The following is a 15,297-nucleotide window of genomic DNA, read 5'->3' on the forward strand; positions in this document are numbered from 1 at the left end:
AAAAAAAAAAAAAAAAAAAAAAAAAAAAGGTATTACCTGCTGGGCTTTGGAGACAGGAGGGTGGCCCAACGAGCCTGGCCAGCTGGGCCCTCGGCTTAGTACTGAGCCAGATGAAGAGACCTCTGTCCAGAGAAGTCGAGTCACTGACCCAGCTGAATCTAGCTAATACCCGTGACCAAGGCCAGCATGACAGGGTAGGGACAGGCCTGAGGCCAGAACACACTGACTATCTTGGCCCTCCTTTGTCACACAGGTAAAGGCCTTGTCCTGCCCTCTGTACTGGGCATCACCTTTGGTGCCTTCCTGATTGGGGCCCTGCTCACAGCTGCACTCTGGTACATCTATTCTCACACACGTGAGTATCCCAAGCCTCCACTCCATTCCCACAACAAGCGCTCAGGGCCCGTCCACACCACCCCGGGGCACACCCAGTAGAGCCTCTGAAGAAGCGGGGAGTCCTGGCTGGGGCCCTGACCTTCACCCACGCCCCTCAGGTGGCCCCAGCAAGCGGGAGCCCGTGGTGGCAGTGGCTGCCCCGGCCTCCTCTGAGAGCAGCAGTACCAACCACAGCATCGGGAGCACCCAGAGCACCCCCTGCTCCACCAGCAGCATGGCGTAGTGCCCAGCCTGGAGCCTCGGGGAGCCCCCCAGCCAGCCCTTGCCCTGCAGGAGAGACGGAGCAAACTGGAAACCACCGGCCATGAACTTGTCCCAGGAACCAAACACCTCCCCTCAGTCAAGGCTGGAGCACTCCCCTGAACCTGTTCATTCCTCCCAGTGGAGACTTCAGATTGGAATACCTTGGGATCCCCTCACCCCGCTTTACAGAACTGCCCAATCCAGGGGCTCTGGGATATGGCTGCCCAGGACTATAGAAAGACACGGCACTGCCGTGTACACCCATGCTGCTTAGAAGCCTAAGCCTCTGCCTTCAAGCTGGATCCTGTGCAGGGTGGGCAGGCAAGAACTCAGACATGCCCAGCCTAGCCCAGAGCGGCCTGCATCTGGCCCCAGAAGCCTCCTCACCTGGACTGGCACAACTTCGGTTGGGGAAACAGAAGCTGAGGGAGCTCAGCTCAGTGGGCTTAGATGGGGTGGGGGAGCCGAGCCCCTCCCAGCCCATCCATTGGCCAGGCAGTGGGGGGCGTGGCCAGGCGGCTGGTCCTGGGCCAAGTCCTGCATATTCACTAATAAATCAGACATGAAACCAGTGCCCCTCTGGGTTGTGTGGGAGAAGGGGAAAAAGGGCAATTACGTCACAGAACAAGGGTGCACACCCCTCGGGTCGGCATGGTAGCAGACAGCCAGAGCCCATGTGTGGAGGAAGTCAGTTCTCTCTGCTGCTCGCTCATTTGGTAGCCCAACCTTGGGTCAGAGGGGACAGAAACCAAACACTAAAAAGCCCCGTCTTCAGTCTCTGAGACGCAGCTACCCCTATAAAGTTCTGGGTTCTAATCCTGTACATGACTCTTGTGGGCAGTGAGCCTGTGGACAGCTCCAAGGCTCCTGGAAGCCGGCCACCCTCCCTCATCTGTAAGATGGGCGTCTGGCTTGAATGCATTGTCACCAAGGAGGCTTGCGATGCAGTGCCTTGGTGTGTGACACACAGTGTGCCAGTCTTTCATGACACAAGAGGACCAACCCTAGGTCATACTGCTGGGGCTCCATCCAGCTCCTCCTATACTGCAGTGCCAAACTCCAACCCCCAAATGTCTGATGAGGGAGCTAGGAAGATAGGAATCAATCAAAAGTTTTATCATTTATTTACAAAAAATAAAAAATAAAAGGGCTTTAAAGCTTCAATTAGTTCCAGCAACACACAGTCCCCAAATGCGGGGCAAGGGCCCTCTCTTTTGCCAGAAAGCATTGGGAGGGAGGAGGAAGTCTCTGGTCTAACCTCAGGCAGGATCATAGGCTGCTCAGGCAGCTGCAACAATAAGCTGGACCTGAGCCTGGAGGCAGCAGGGAGATGGGCCAGGCTGAAAGCCTGCTACGATGGTGGGGACTCTGGGAAGCACCCTGTTGTCTCTGCCAAAGGAAGGAGAGGCCGAGGTACAGAGAGCCTCTCCCATCCCTACACTCTACCAAGAGCCCAGGACCCTGGGCCAGTCCAAAAAAATCTGAGAGCAGAAATCACAAGGCACTGAGTATAAGAGTCTGTGGAAAGGCAAACGGATGGAGGATGGTCCTTGGCTACTGGGACATCGCCGGATCGATGGTCCTTGGCTACTGGGACATCGCCGGATCCAGCAGCTTCAGAACCCCACCCACCAGGTGCAGGCTTCCTGTAACCAGTACATGGATGGCAGCGGCCTCACGGAGAATGCTGGCCCCGCTGTTGGCTGTGGGGTGGTTGAGAAGATTCCTTGGAAGGCTCTGGGGCTGAAAGATGGGATCCCGGCCTTGGCTGATCCACAGCAAGGCGTGGGAGATGCAGCTGAAAACGAGGGAGCTCGTCCTAGTAGGCTGAGGTGGGTGCGGGGCCAGCAGCAGGGAGCCTGGCCCAGCAGGGTCTGGGCTGCAGCTGCTCCAGAGGTTGGAGCTGGCCTGTTTCTCGGCCAGGCAGTTCCAATGCTGCTGGTGTTGGAGGCAGCGAAGCAGCACCTGGTCCAGAGTCACAGTGAAGTTCTGCTGGTCTGTGGGGTCCAGAACCAGGCATGTCAGTGGAGGGGGAAGGGAAAGGGAGCAAGGTAGCATCTGCCTAGCTCCTGGCCCTTACAAGCACAACTTCACCAGACTGCTGGCTGTCTGCACTATGGACTGTGACCAGTGCAACCTGCTCACTGTCAGGGGAAGCACGCTCACCTTTACAAACTGTCCCCTGGGGTCCCTCACGTGTGGGCGTGAGTGTTTCCCAGGAAGCCTGTTAAAGACACAGGTCCCAGATCTCCCCAGTCGGTCCATGTGGAACCTGGAGGTCTATCTGCATGGTTCACACACACGCTTTTAAAATACAATGCATACAAAAAGCATTCTGGGAGCCAGTGAGATGGCTTAGTGTGAGGGGGTGCTTCCCACCAAGCCTGGCAGCCTATATATAATCCCCATGGCCCACATGGTGGAAGGAGAGAAATGACTCCCCCAGGTTGTCCTCTGGCCTTCACCCATGTGCCCCAACCCAAGTTAATTAATGTAATAAAAAAAACAGCTTTTGAGCCGGGTGTGGTGGCGCACACCTTTAATCCCAGTACTCGGGAGGCAGAGGCAGGCGGATTTCTGAGTTCGAGGCCAGCCTGGTCTACAAAATGAGTTCCAGGACAGCCAGGGCTATTATATAGAGAAACTCTTTCTCCAAAACAAACAAACAAACAAACAAACAAAAACAGCTTTTAAGCCGGGCGTGATGGCGCANGCCTTTAATCCCAGCACTNNGGAGGCAGAGGCAGGTGGATTTCTGAGTTCGAGGCCAGCCTGGTCTACAGAGTGAGTTCCAGGACAGCCAGGGCTATACAGAGAAACCCTGCCTGTCTCGAAAAACAAAAACAAAAATAAACAAACAAACAAAAAATGTACTTCACACTGCAAGCTAGTTCTACACTCTTCCGTAGGTTCCCAGAGCTGAGTCTTCAGCAGGCAGTACCTGCCCATCTTCATGCAGCGCACACTGGGATTTTCTATTCTCTTCTAGTCAATAAATCTTAGTTGAGTCTCACAGCGCTGATTTCAGTAGGCGTCAGTGGGCTGTAACCTGCCCTTTAAAAAAATGCTATACCTGATAATTCTTTCACAGTGCTGTGACTACATGCCATAACTTTGAAAATGCACCAAAAGGTGTTTCTACAATAAAATCTACATACCCTGGTGCTGGTGACATGACTGAGTTGTTAAACATCCCTTGCTGCTCTTGCAGAGAACTGGGGTTCAGCTCCTAGTACCCACATGGTGGCTCACCACCATCTTAACTCCACTTCCAGGGGATCTAATGACTTCTGGCCTCCAAAGCGCTGGGCACTCAGACACACACAAACAATAAAAATAAATCTTAAAAACCAGAACCCGCTGTCTCCTGGCACGCTTTGGAAGGCCCTGTTCCTCGCTGAGCAGTCTGCCATGGGTGCCTGGCATTAGCCATGCCATCTGCCCGCTCTCACCTGCGTTTCCTATGGATGAAACCTCTGTCACGTTGGGGCAGAAGACAGCGTAGTCAAACTGGCAGGGCTGGGAGACCAAGGGGAGATGCCATTAGTATCAGTCTTCTGAAAGATGTCCCTCACCCCCACTTGACTTCCAAATACTCCCCAGGCCACACCTCTGGAGACAACCGCCCCTGCACTGGGATATGTAGTAATGAGCCACAGCCCTCCATAGCTGCCCCATCTGCCTCAGTGCACTGCCTGCTGCTGTACAGGGAGTTCGTGCGTGCATGTGTTGTTCTGAGTGCAGAGTCAGGTGGTACCTACTTAGGGCAGCCGAGCTGAGGAGCAGGCCCCAAACCCAGGCTGGAGTAGTCTCTGGATATGAACCACTCCAGCCTCCTGTCCTGAAGTGGGAAGTGATCCGAGGAGCCACTCTGGCCCTGGCAGCCTAGCACTGATGCAGCCCCACAAGCAAAGCGTGACAGGGATTGGCTCCATTTACAGGTGAGGACGTCCAGGCCTCGGCGCCCACCAGAACCAGGGCCACCTGCCGCCCATCCACCCTCCAGGTGGGTCCTTTACCTGCAGCAGCTTCAGCAGGGCAGCAGAGTCCCTGTCACCAGTAGAGTTGAAGAGCAAGATGTGTACTTCAGACCCTCTGCATCAGGAAGAAATGGGTGGGACATGCCTTCTGCCCTTCCTCCCACACCATTCCAGCCATTTCCCCAGAATCTAACCCATGTGGATTCTCTGTAAGAGCAACGAGGGCCTTTAACAACCATCTCTCCAGCGCCAGGGTATAGACTTTATTGTAGAAACACCATTTAGGACATTTTCAAATCTGTACCATATAGTGGCATCACTGTTAAAGAATTATCAGTAGAGCATTTTTTCCCTAAGAGCAGGTTACAGCCCACTGATAGCTACTGAAATCAGCCCTAAGGGAGTTATTACCCAGGGTCTGCACCCTGCATGCTCAGACAGACTAGCCAGAGAGCTCACCCATCGGTGCGTTTGCTGCGCTCCAATGACTGGCGGTACCAGTGCACACAGGCCTGCACACTGCTGGTGGTATGGGCGCCATCAAGGTACCAGGTAAGGGGTCCCCGCTGGAGTATCTGTGTCCGGCCAGGCCACACTGTGTCCCGAAGCCCTGGCAAAGGCAGATGAGACAATGCTCTGAGATCCACAACAAGGCCTGTGATCTCCTGGCCCTACAGGCAGATCCACTTACTAATGGCTGCCTCTGGGTTCCTGGAATGAACTGTCCTGCTGTGAAGTCTTCCAGACAGCCCTGAGATGGTGCTCTCACCATCTGCTATTACACAATCCTACATTCCCAAGTGACAGTCAGTGTTGTGCTCACACAGCAAGTGAGGGCTAGGGCTGGAGTTTGACCCAAGATCTGCTCCAGGGCTGTTCCTGACAGCAACCCTGGCACACTGAAGCTGTTCTCCGGGGGTCTAACAGTTTGAGCCTTACTTTGGGAGGAGAGCAGTTTGGAGGACTGAAGCAGAGGCATCCTCCCTCAATCTGACTGGCACTCTGCTCGAGGCTTCCGGGCTCACACCTGAATGACTTCACACCAGGAACCATCCAACAGCCCCTGGCAGTGGGTGTCATCAGCATCTCATTTGGCAGGTAGGAAAACTGAGCTGTGAACTCTAGGCCAGAGAGGAATGCTCACCCCGAGGGAGGCACTATCTACAACTGCCCCAACCCCCAAACAGAAAACCAAAAGAGACATCTGAAAGGGCACACAGATACAAGAGGAACTCAACACACACCTCAGGGGAACGGAGATGTGCAGTCTCCTGACTGGGGAGGAAGTTCCAACTTACCACGCCTCATGTGAGGGGTAGGGCGGAACACAGGTGCCAGGGGCAGCTGCCACCGTATGCTTGGCCTGGATACCTTCAGCTCCGGGATGTCTGTAGGGTGTGAGCCTGGATTCAGACCCCTCCAAGGCAGGTTCCACTCATGCCTTGGAGCTGCCCACTTGCACTGGCCCACCTACCTTGGTGGTCCTGCCGCTCCAGCCAACAGTGGGCCAGCTGCAAGGCCAAGGCTGCATTAGACCGCTGGTGTGCTCCCTCCAGACCCAGGCTCAATGGCAGTCCAACCTCCTCCAGGGCTTCCAATGGCGGACACAGGTACAGTGGGCACTGTGGGGGAGGGGGAGGCGGAGAGCTGGTCAGCTGACCTGCCACCACCACTATGTTAGAAAGCCTTCTGACCACCAGGGCCCATCACCAACCACCAAACCCACCAGGGCCTACCAAGACCTGCTTCCAGAACCAGATGTGTCCTGGAGCCACAACAGCTGCCCCCCTTACCCCCTTGCACATGAGGAACCCAAAGCCCAACAGGAGACTGTGTTCTTCTAGTCAGCACACCCCTCCACCCCGCCACGCCAGCCAGTCACTCACTGCAATCTGCTGGGCTCGATCTCTCAGCACTGCCAGGGGACCTTCTGGCTGCACCACAGTGAAGGCAGGGACACCAGGCTGCAGGCACACCAGGAAAAAGGGACAGGGGCTGATTTCAACTGAGGCCACAGAGGGAAAAGGATGAGAAGCCAGGCTGTGCAGACAGCTAGGACCTGGTCCTGACTTGCCACAGTCATTTTTCGGTAAGCGTTAAAAGGAGAGACCCTGGGCTCCCATGAACCTCTCCTGCCTTGGCCCACTATGTTACCTTAAAGATGCCCCCTTTCTGCCATGCTATTTTCTCCACCGTATCTCCTAGTAGACTGGTGTGGTCAATGCCAAGAGAGGAGACGCCACACACCACTGGCTTTCTGAAAGAGACAAGAAGGCCCTGCTCCCCAGTGCCGAGCCACAGCGCAGGCTCCAGGTGACTCCACAGCCACAGCGGCTGCCTTACCTGATGATGTTGGTGCAGTCAAAAGCCCCGCCAATGCCCACCTCCACCACTGCCAGGTCCACCTGTAGGAGAGCAGACGGCACGCAGGGAGCAGGGAGCCCCTCCACTCATGCTCTGCTCCCCGAGGACTCAGACACAGGGCTAAGAAAGACACTCACCTTCTCTTGGAGGAAGACATGGAAGGCCATGAGCGTGAGGAAGCGGAAGTAAGAGGGCATGGAGACGTGGCTGTCGTCCTGCACACAGAAGGAGCCAGTCAGGGCCAGAGCCCCACACCCCCACAGCCCCAGCCCCTGCTCTGGGGAGATGGACCCTCCCCAGCCCCCCAGCCACAGTACCTTGAACTCCTCCAGCTGATTATAGAGGCACCAGAAGTGCTTGGTGAAGAGCTCGGGGCTGATGGGTTTCCCGTTGATTCGAATCCGCTCCCGCACCTGCACCATGTGAGGAGAGCTGTGGAGAGACCTGGGGTCATCGGGACTCCCCCCTTCCCGGGCCTTCCTTGCCCTAATCAGACTGTGTCTGCCCTGTTCCCGAGGCTCCATGACGTCCTCAAGACTCTGAGCTCCTGCCTAGGGCCTCCAGAGCCTGCGGAGGCCGAGCCCCGCCCCAGCAGCTTGGCGGCCCCTCCAGTCCCTAGCCAGTTGGTGGGTTCATCCTATGATACCACTCTCAACTAAGACCTCCGCCTCAGAAAGGAGGGAGATAGCCCTGTCCCCACGATGATCTAACAAGAGTCTCTGGGCCCCAAAGGACTAGTAGCTCTGCTAACACGTGCCTATAACAGCCATCCGCCTTTCAGTCTCAAAGCAATAAATCCAGAGGGAGGAAATGTCTGAGTCATTCCCCTGCCGCATCCACATCTGTAGGCTGGCTGGCTGGCCACGTAGGCCAAGGTCAGTGGTTAGAGCTTTATTATCAGGGACCAGCGACATGGCACATGCTGCCAACGTTGATGATCTATGGTCATCCTAAGAACTCACGAGAGAAACTTCTCCTAAAGGTTGTCTCCTGACCTCTTCGTGGGCTACAGCAATGCACACGCACTAAGGCACCCAAGGTAATGAAAAAGTCCTTACATGTTTTCAAGCTTTAAAAGTATTATTCTTTGGTCAGTGACACATATACTGGGCTTCAGATTCCATTACAGATGGTTGTGAGCCACCATGTGGTTGCTAGGATTTGAACTCGGGACCTTTGGAAGAGCAGTCGGCACTTTTAACCACTGAGCCATCTCGGCAGCCCTTGGTTTGTTTTTTAAGACAGGGTTTCTCTGTGTAGCCCTGGCTGTCCTGAAACTCACTCTGTAGACCGGGCTGACCTTGAACTCACAGCCTGTCTCACCTACTGAGTGGTGGGATGAAAGATGTATGCTACCACTGCCCTGCCCAGCTTCCATGTCTTTATTTTGAACAATCACCAGTTCCAGGAAACGGACATGTCAGTTGATCTGAATTGGCCCCAGCCAACTGGTTTCAGGTGCTTATGGAGGTGGCCTGACAGAACTGACAAAGCTAATGTTGGATATGCTCCTCCCTCAAGGGAACAAATCCCCAGGAGTATACTCATATGCATTCCTCTGAAACATCCTCTGTTTAAGGTGACAGGGGAGGAGAGGCTCACATCAGTAAGCCAGCTCCACATCTTGTGGGCTTCTGATGTCTGTGAGTAACCACAAGGGGGCGCTGCCTCCAGAAGAAACCACAGCTATCGCTGGCAGAGCTCTACTGCCTCCCTGTGGAGACTCTGACATGGGGCCATAGCCAATCTGGCTCTGCACCTTTATGGGTCAGGTGTGTGTTCCTTGCTGCAGAGACATCTTAGCCAACAAATATCCCTATGCTTAAAAACTGGATCTGGAGAGCCTGGGAGATGGTTTAGTCAGGAAAGTGCTTGCCACACAAGTATGAGGGCCTGCGTTCAGATTCCCAGTATTCTCAAACTCCATCCACACCCACCCCAACCCCTGCCAAAAGAAACCAGCCAGCGGCTGTGAGTTGATTACCCCACTTCTGGGGAGGCAGACACAGGAGCATCCCTGGGGGTTGCTAATGCATAGTCATCCAGCTGAATCTAGGAGCTCCAGGTTCAGTGAGAGACCCAATCTCGGAAGAAGAAAGAGAGGAGAGGGGGAGGGGAAGGGGAGGGGAGGGAGAAGGAGGGGGAAGGGGAGGGGGATAGAGGAGGAAGAGACTAGGGAGAGGGGATGGGGTAGGAGGAGGAAGAAAGGAGGGAGAGGGGAGGCAGAGAGGGGGAGGGGAGGGGGAGGGAGAAGGGGAGAGGGAAAGGGAGAGAGGGAGACAGGGAGAGGGGGGAAAGGGAGAGGGAGAAGAGGAGGGGGAGAGGAGGAAGGGGAGAGGGGGAAAGGGAGACAGGAGGAGGGGGAGAGGGGGAGGGGGAGGGGAGGGAAGGGAGAGGGGGAGAGGGAGGGGAGAGGGTAAGAGAGAGGGGGAGAGGGGGAAAGGAAAGAAGGAAGGAAGGAAGGACAGAAAAACACACACTGAGGTAAACACATGCTTGTGTGCCCATGCACACATAATTCATACTCAAAGGTGGGTAAAGTGGTGCACAACTTGAATCTCAGCAATCAAGAGGCAGAGACAGGTTAGACTGTGAATTCTTCCAGACTAATCTACAGTATCCCAGGCCAGTCAGAGCTTCATAGAGAGACACCCCACCCCCCAAAAAAACCAGACATTTAAAAAGCAGGCAAAACCAAGCTCTGCAGTGCGGTGGCTCACACCCGCAACTCCAGCAGGAGACTGAGGTAGGAAGAGCCCAGGCTGTAGGCCTGCCTGAGGGACAGAGTGAGTTCCAAGTCAGCCTGGGCTAGAGTGGCACCTGCCTCAAACAGGGACTGGATCGATGGCTCAGCAATGAAGAGCACTGAATGCCCTCGCAGAAGACCTGGGTTTCATTCCTAACACACACGTGGCTCAGAACCTGTGCAATTCCAGTACTAATAGGCACACACATATAAAGCACATACATGCAGCAAAATACACACACACATAAAGCAAGAAGAATAATTTAAAAATTTAACGGGCAAAAATTACATTTGGAACTTAAATTAATAAAAGGTCACCTGGTTCTTCCAGCCAGGTACTTAGGCCACACCTTGAGACACCGGCCCATCTCTCTCCCTCCATTTTATTCCTTATGGAAACTGATGGCTGCTATTAGTGGGCTAACACTGGCACTGTGGATTTAATGTTTGCTGAATCAACAAATACCTGGAGAGGGGCAGAGAGGCTGACCTTGGCTCTAGCACCATAGCCTTCTAGAGCTGAGACACACACACATACTCACACACACACACACTCACACAGAGCCCAGTACCTAAAGAAGCCAGTCTTCAGGCCGTAATTCCGCAGGATCCGTTCGGTGAAGGCACAGGTGGAGCCCTGGAAAGCATTGGGTAGGATGAAATGATGGGTACTGCTGGTTGTCGCCCAGAATCACCAGGGAGATGAGCCTCCAGGCAAGCCTGAGGAGGAGTTTCTAGACAGGGTTGACCTAGGCATGCAAGCACACATCCATCCCTTCCTGACTGAGGATGCAATGTGATCATGTGATCATCACCTGCCATGGGGGACCACATCCCCCAGAACTCACAGCCAAATAAACTCTCCTTCCCTACATGCCCGACATGACAGTCTGATGTCAGCTTGGCAAAAGCTGGCCATTTGAGAGGGGGGAGCCTCAGCGATCCAGCTTATGGGAGCCTCCATAAGCTCCAGCGTGAGGTGCTGGGCGTGGTGGTGGCGGCGGCGCACGCCTTTAATCCCAGCACTCGGGAGGCAGAGGCCAGCCTGGTCTACTGGTCTACAGAGTGAGTTCCAGGACAACCAGGGCTACACAGAGAAACCCTGCCTCGAAAAAACAAAAAAAAAAAAAAAAAAAAAAAAAAGCAGGCTGAGAAAGCCCTGATGACCAAGCCAATATGTGGCACCCCTCCTGGCCTCTGTATCAGCTCCTGCCTCCAGGTTCCCACCCTGTTTGAGTTCTTGTCCTGACTTCTTTGGATGAGGAGAAACTGTTCTCTATGGAATGCAAGTGAAGTTAACCCTTCCCTCCCCAGGTTGCTTTTGGTCATGGTGTTTCAGCACAGCAATTGGGACCCTAACAGGACACCCTAAGGTGCTCTTTGGTAGCAGCATGTAGAGAATCAATTAATAAAGGTAGACAGGCAGGGGCTGGAGAGATGGCTCAGCAGTTAAGAGCACTGACTGCCCTCCCGGAGGTCCTGAGTTCAATTCCCAGCAACCATGTGGTGGCTCATAGTCATCAATAATGGGATCCAATGCCCTCTTATGGTGTGTGTGAAGACCGTGACAGTGCACTCCTACACATACAATAAATAAATACATCTGGGCTGGCGAGATGGCTCAGTGGGTAAGAGCACCCGACTGCTCTTCCGAAGGTCCAGAGTTCAAATCCCAGCAACCACATGGTGGCTCACAACCATCCGTAACGAGATCTGGCGCCCTCTTCTGGAGTGTCTGAAGACAGCTACAGTGTACTTACATATAATAAATAAATAAATCTTTAAAAAAAATAAATAAATACATCTTTAAAAAAATAAGGTGAACCAGGCAGTGGCGGTGCATGCCTTTAATCCCAGCACTTGGGAGGCAGAGGCAGGCAGATTCTGAGTTCGAGGCCAGCCTGGTCTACAGAGTGAGTTCCAGGACAGCCAGGGCTACACCGAAAAACCCTGTCTCGAAAAACCAAAACCAAAAAAGCAAACAAAAAAAGGTGGATGGGCACCAGTCCACCACATGGAGTCCTGGATTACTCTTACCTTCCCTTTGGTCCCAGTGACATGAATAATGTTTAGCCGGTTCAAGTCCTCCACCTACAACAGACAGAAAGGTCCTCGCCTCAGCCACTGGGCTCTCACGCAGATAGGGTCAAGATGTCTTGCAGGATGTACAACCTTACCTGCAGTCCACTCCGTGCCAGGTACATCTCCATAGCCTCCAGCTGCGCCTGGGGGTCACTCCGTTGGCGCTTTACCTGCTCCAGGTAGCTGGCATTGGTTTGCAGGGTGTTGAGCGTGCGTACAGCATCCTGGCAACCATAGTCCCAGTTCAGTGAGGGTCCTTGAGGACAGAGGGACCCAGCCCACCAGTGGCAAAACCAGGGCAACAGGCCCGTTATACCAGCCACACTGCCTTTGCCTACAGCTATTTGGTGGGGACAGCCCTGGCATATCTCCAGTTCTAGCAAAGATGGGAGCCACAGCCAAGCTAGCCCCACCCAGGGAGTGCCAGGTAAAGCTGGCAAGATTAACGGACCTTCATTTCCTGGGCTGCCTTCCCCAAGCTTCTATGCCCTCAGCCTTCACACACAAGACCAACCCTGGGAGGGAGGCTTTGTCCTTAATCTCTCTACCACTATACTTACTGGACACCCACTGAGTGGGGGCCAGGACATTAGAAATCTAGGAACTTTGAATTTTGGAATATTTGAGACTCAAGAGTTCCACTTTCTAACCCTAAGACAAGACGATGTAAGTAAGCAATTAGATCTGGAAGAGGAGGTACAGAGGGAGGGTAAGTAAGCCCAAGAATTGTAGGGCCAGAATCTACAGGTGGGTACAGACAGTCTCAGGAGCCGGCTTTGGGGGATGGGAGTGGAAACAGAAAATAAACAGAGAGGCCTAAATGAGAGGCATTTGAGGATATAAATCCAGTCGTGTGTTTCAATTACCCTACACTCTGAGAAACCTGTGCTTAGGCAGTTCCTCTCAGGCACCAGACTGGTCGTCTGCCCTCTTATCCTCAAGGCTTGGCTGGAAGCCTCACAGCCCTAAACCGGTGCCACCTGCCTGGCCAGCATTAAGTTCTGGTCATTGACAACTGACCCTGGCACAGTTTGTAACCTACAGTTTGTTCTAGATTCTTGGTCTCTTTATTGCCTCTTTTTCTGCCTGCCCGCCGGTCAATTCTGAATACTTGGATTCCAGTCTTCGAGTCTTGGAGACCCCAATCCCAGATCCTCCTGGGTATTTCCACTCTGTACTCCAGAACTCCTCCTTCCCCCTCATCCTGCATTGCCCTGCATTGGAACTTCTAAAACTCAATTCAGATTCTGGACGTTCTGGTGTGTCACCAGCGCCCATTCCCTCTGCAACACCGGACACGCGCTCTCAGAATTCCCACATCGGGCCACCTGAGCTCAACTTTCCGGTCCCTGTCACCTCCCCTGGGCTCTGGGATGTCCCCGCCCCTCGAGCCCCGCAACTTCATGCTCGGGTGGCCCCAGCAGCTGGCGGAGAGCAGAGCACGGCTCCGGTGCTGCCCACGTGTCAGTACGGGACCGTTTGCCCGCGGGAACGGTCAGAAACCTGATACTCCATGCCCGGCTCCTGTGGCGCTGGCCACGCGCTCAAACCCCGCCGCGCCGCGCCCTCCGTCGTTGCACCACGCGCAGAAACAGCTGCCAGGGACAGAGTCGTGCACAGGCGGCTCCGCGCCCACGACATAGTCTTAATGCCACCGCAAACTAGGCCTGGGCCGGAGCCGCCCCGCTTCGCCCCGCCCCGCCCTGACGCCACCCTAAGGCCCACCAATCCGAGTCTCTAGATTTTCCCGGACCAATGAGAAGCGGCGCCTTATCACGGCCATCTTTGTGAGGGGCAGATGGTCCGGAGGTGCGCTGCTCTCGCCATGCTTCTAAGGGGCGCGCTGCCGGGGAGGGTGGAGGGAAGAGGGTGTTCCTGGGAGGGGTCCTCCACCTTAAAGGAACTCTGTACTCTTTTCGTCGCCATCCTCCAATGGTCTGTGCACCAGGTCTTAAAGACTTCGCTATATATCCAAAAATAGCCAATCCGAGCCAGCAGTTCTCAGTCCCGGCTCCTTGGCAGACCAGCTCTGAGCTAGAATAGAATTACAGGGCTGGCAGATGCCTGTGTCATCATCAATTCCCAGCACCGAAATGTCCCAGCTCACACAGATAGTGGGGATGAGGCCTTTTCGGTCAAGAATATGACCCCGTCTCTCCAGGCTTTTTTTGTTTTGTTTTGTTTTGTTTTGTTGTTTGTTTGTTTTTTGCTTTTTTTTTTTTTTAGTTTTTCGAGACAGGGTTTCTCTGTATAGCCCTGGCTGAACTGCAACTCACTCTGTAGACCAGGCTGGCCTCGATCTCAGAAATCCGCCTGCCTCTGCCTCCCATGTGCTGGGATTAAAGGCGTGCGCCACCACGCCCGGCCTCTCCAGACTCTTAACTCACTCTAGAAGCCTAGGAAGACTGACACCCCTATCAAGGCCTGTGTGGTTCGGGGGGGATTTCCAGGCTAAGAAGGAGACAGTGGGAAAGACTTCCATTTGGTTGGACCGGGTTGCTCCCGGGATGCTTCATCAGCAAGGACCTGGAGCCCCGTATGAAATTAGGTTTGGAGAAATGGCTCAGTGGTTAAGTCTCAAGGTTCAAGTCTTAGGACCCACACTGCGGCTCACAATTGTAGACTCCAAACTGGGGATCTGAGACTCTGGCCTCTAAAAGCACAATGCAAACAGGCAAAAAAATTAAGTAAAGATAAAAAATTTGGCTGGGCGGTGGTGGCGCACGCCTTTAATCCCAGCACTCACTCGGGAGGCAGAGGCAGGCGGATTTCTGAGTTCGAGGCCAGCGTGGTCTACAAAGTGAGTTCCAGGACAGCCAGGGCTGCACAGAGAAACCCTGTCTCGAAAACCAAAAAAAAGATAAAAAATTTGGAGTAAATTTGCTGGCTTTAGGGGAAGGTGTGTAATCTTATTGGGGCTTTGGAAACTCCCCCGCGGTAGAGAGTGGATTTGAGGGCCCTCTGAGGGAGGGAACAGTAATCTCACATTATATTGTAGGTGAGGCGGTACTTCCATTTGTGCAAGGCACTGGACAACAGCAATGGGTTTTCAATCTCCCCTGCTTTTCTACAGTGGGCTTAAATATTTAGCAGAGATTTCTATTTTAAATAAGCAAGGACTGTTTGGGGAGAAATCTAGACATTTGCTCTCTGAACGTACTCCTGGCCTCAAACTCACAGACATCTCCTTGCTCTGGCCTCCTGAGTGCTGGCATCAAAGTGTCCAAGCATATATTTCAGTGAACAGCCTCACTCATTCTTGGCCCACTCCCCCCACCCCACCCCCATGGAGTTTCATCTGTAACCCAGGTGGACCTGAGACACCATAGCTGCACCCAGCCAGTCTCAGATTCTTATGTGGCAAAAGATCACTTTAAATTCCTGGTCCTGGGGCTGGTGAGATGGCTCAGTGGGTAAGAGCACCCAACTGCTCTTCCAAAGGTCCAGAGTTCAAATCCCAGCAACCACATGGTGGCTAACAACCAT

The 15,297-nt window shown here is 53.9% G+C and overlaps 2 protein-coding genes across 4 annotated transcripts in view; one reads left to right on the forward strand and one right to left on the reverse strand.

Annotated features, from left to right (window-relative positions):
• Positions 1–1,211, forward strand: part of Eng (endoglin) — a 36,263-nt gene extending 35,052 nt beyond the window's left edge. For both annotated transcript variants that reach the window (XM_021155803.2, XM_021155804.2), the window contains exons 14-15: positions 254–355; positions 495–1,211. In XM_021155803.2, coding sequence (XP_021011462.1) covers positions 254–355; positions 495–619 — 227 coding nt within the window. In that variant the 3' untranslated portion in view covers positions 620–1,211. The remainder of the gene's footprint in view (positions 1–253; positions 356–494) is intronic.
• A 529-nt stretch (positions 1,212–1,740) lies between these two features.
• Fpgs (folylpolyglutamate synthase) overlaps positions 1,741–15,297 on the reverse strand; it is a 24,802-nt gene continuing 11,245 nt past the window's right edge. The window contains exons 1-15 of one of the 2 annotated variants that reach the window (XM_021184176.2): positions 13,315–13,478; positions 11,907–12,035; positions 11,767–11,820; positions 10,302–10,366; positions 7,301–7,415; positions 7,121–7,198; positions 6,963–7,024; positions 6,774–6,876; positions 6,506–6,583; positions 6,094–6,241; positions 5,918–6,007; positions 5,079–5,229; positions 4,659–4,734; positions 4,092–4,158; positions 1,741–2,636 (exon numbers count right to left, since the gene is read on the reverse strand). In XM_021184176.2, the coding sequence (XP_021039835.1) occupies positions 2,227–2,636; positions 4,092–4,158; positions 4,659–4,734; positions 5,079–5,229; positions 5,918–6,007; positions 6,094–6,241; positions 6,506–6,583; positions 6,774–6,876; positions 6,963–7,024; positions 7,121–7,198; positions 7,301–7,415; positions 10,302–10,366; positions 11,767–11,820; positions 11,907–12,035; positions 13,315–13,452 (1,764 nt within the window). In that variant the 5' untranslated portion in view covers positions 13,453–13,478 and the 3' untranslated portion in view covers positions 1,741–2,226. Of the gene's footprint in view, positions 2,637–4,091; positions 4,159–4,658; positions 4,735–5,078; positions 5,230–5,917; positions 6,008–6,093; positions 6,242–6,505; positions 6,584–6,773; positions 6,877–6,962; positions 7,025–7,120; positions 7,199–7,300; positions 7,416–10,301; positions 10,367–11,766; positions 11,821–11,906; positions 12,036–13,314; positions 13,479–15,297 lie in introns of those variants that run through there. The other variant, XM_021184183.2, reaches the window with a different exon arrangement.

Source organism: Mus caroli, chromosome 2 (assembly GCF_900094665.2).
Source record: "Mus caroli chromosome 2, CAROLI_EIJ_v1.1, whole genome shotgun sequence".
In the NCBI taxonomy this organism is placed as follows: domain Eukaryota; kingdom Metazoa; phylum Chordata; class Mammalia; order Rodentia; family Muridae; genus Mus; species Mus caroli.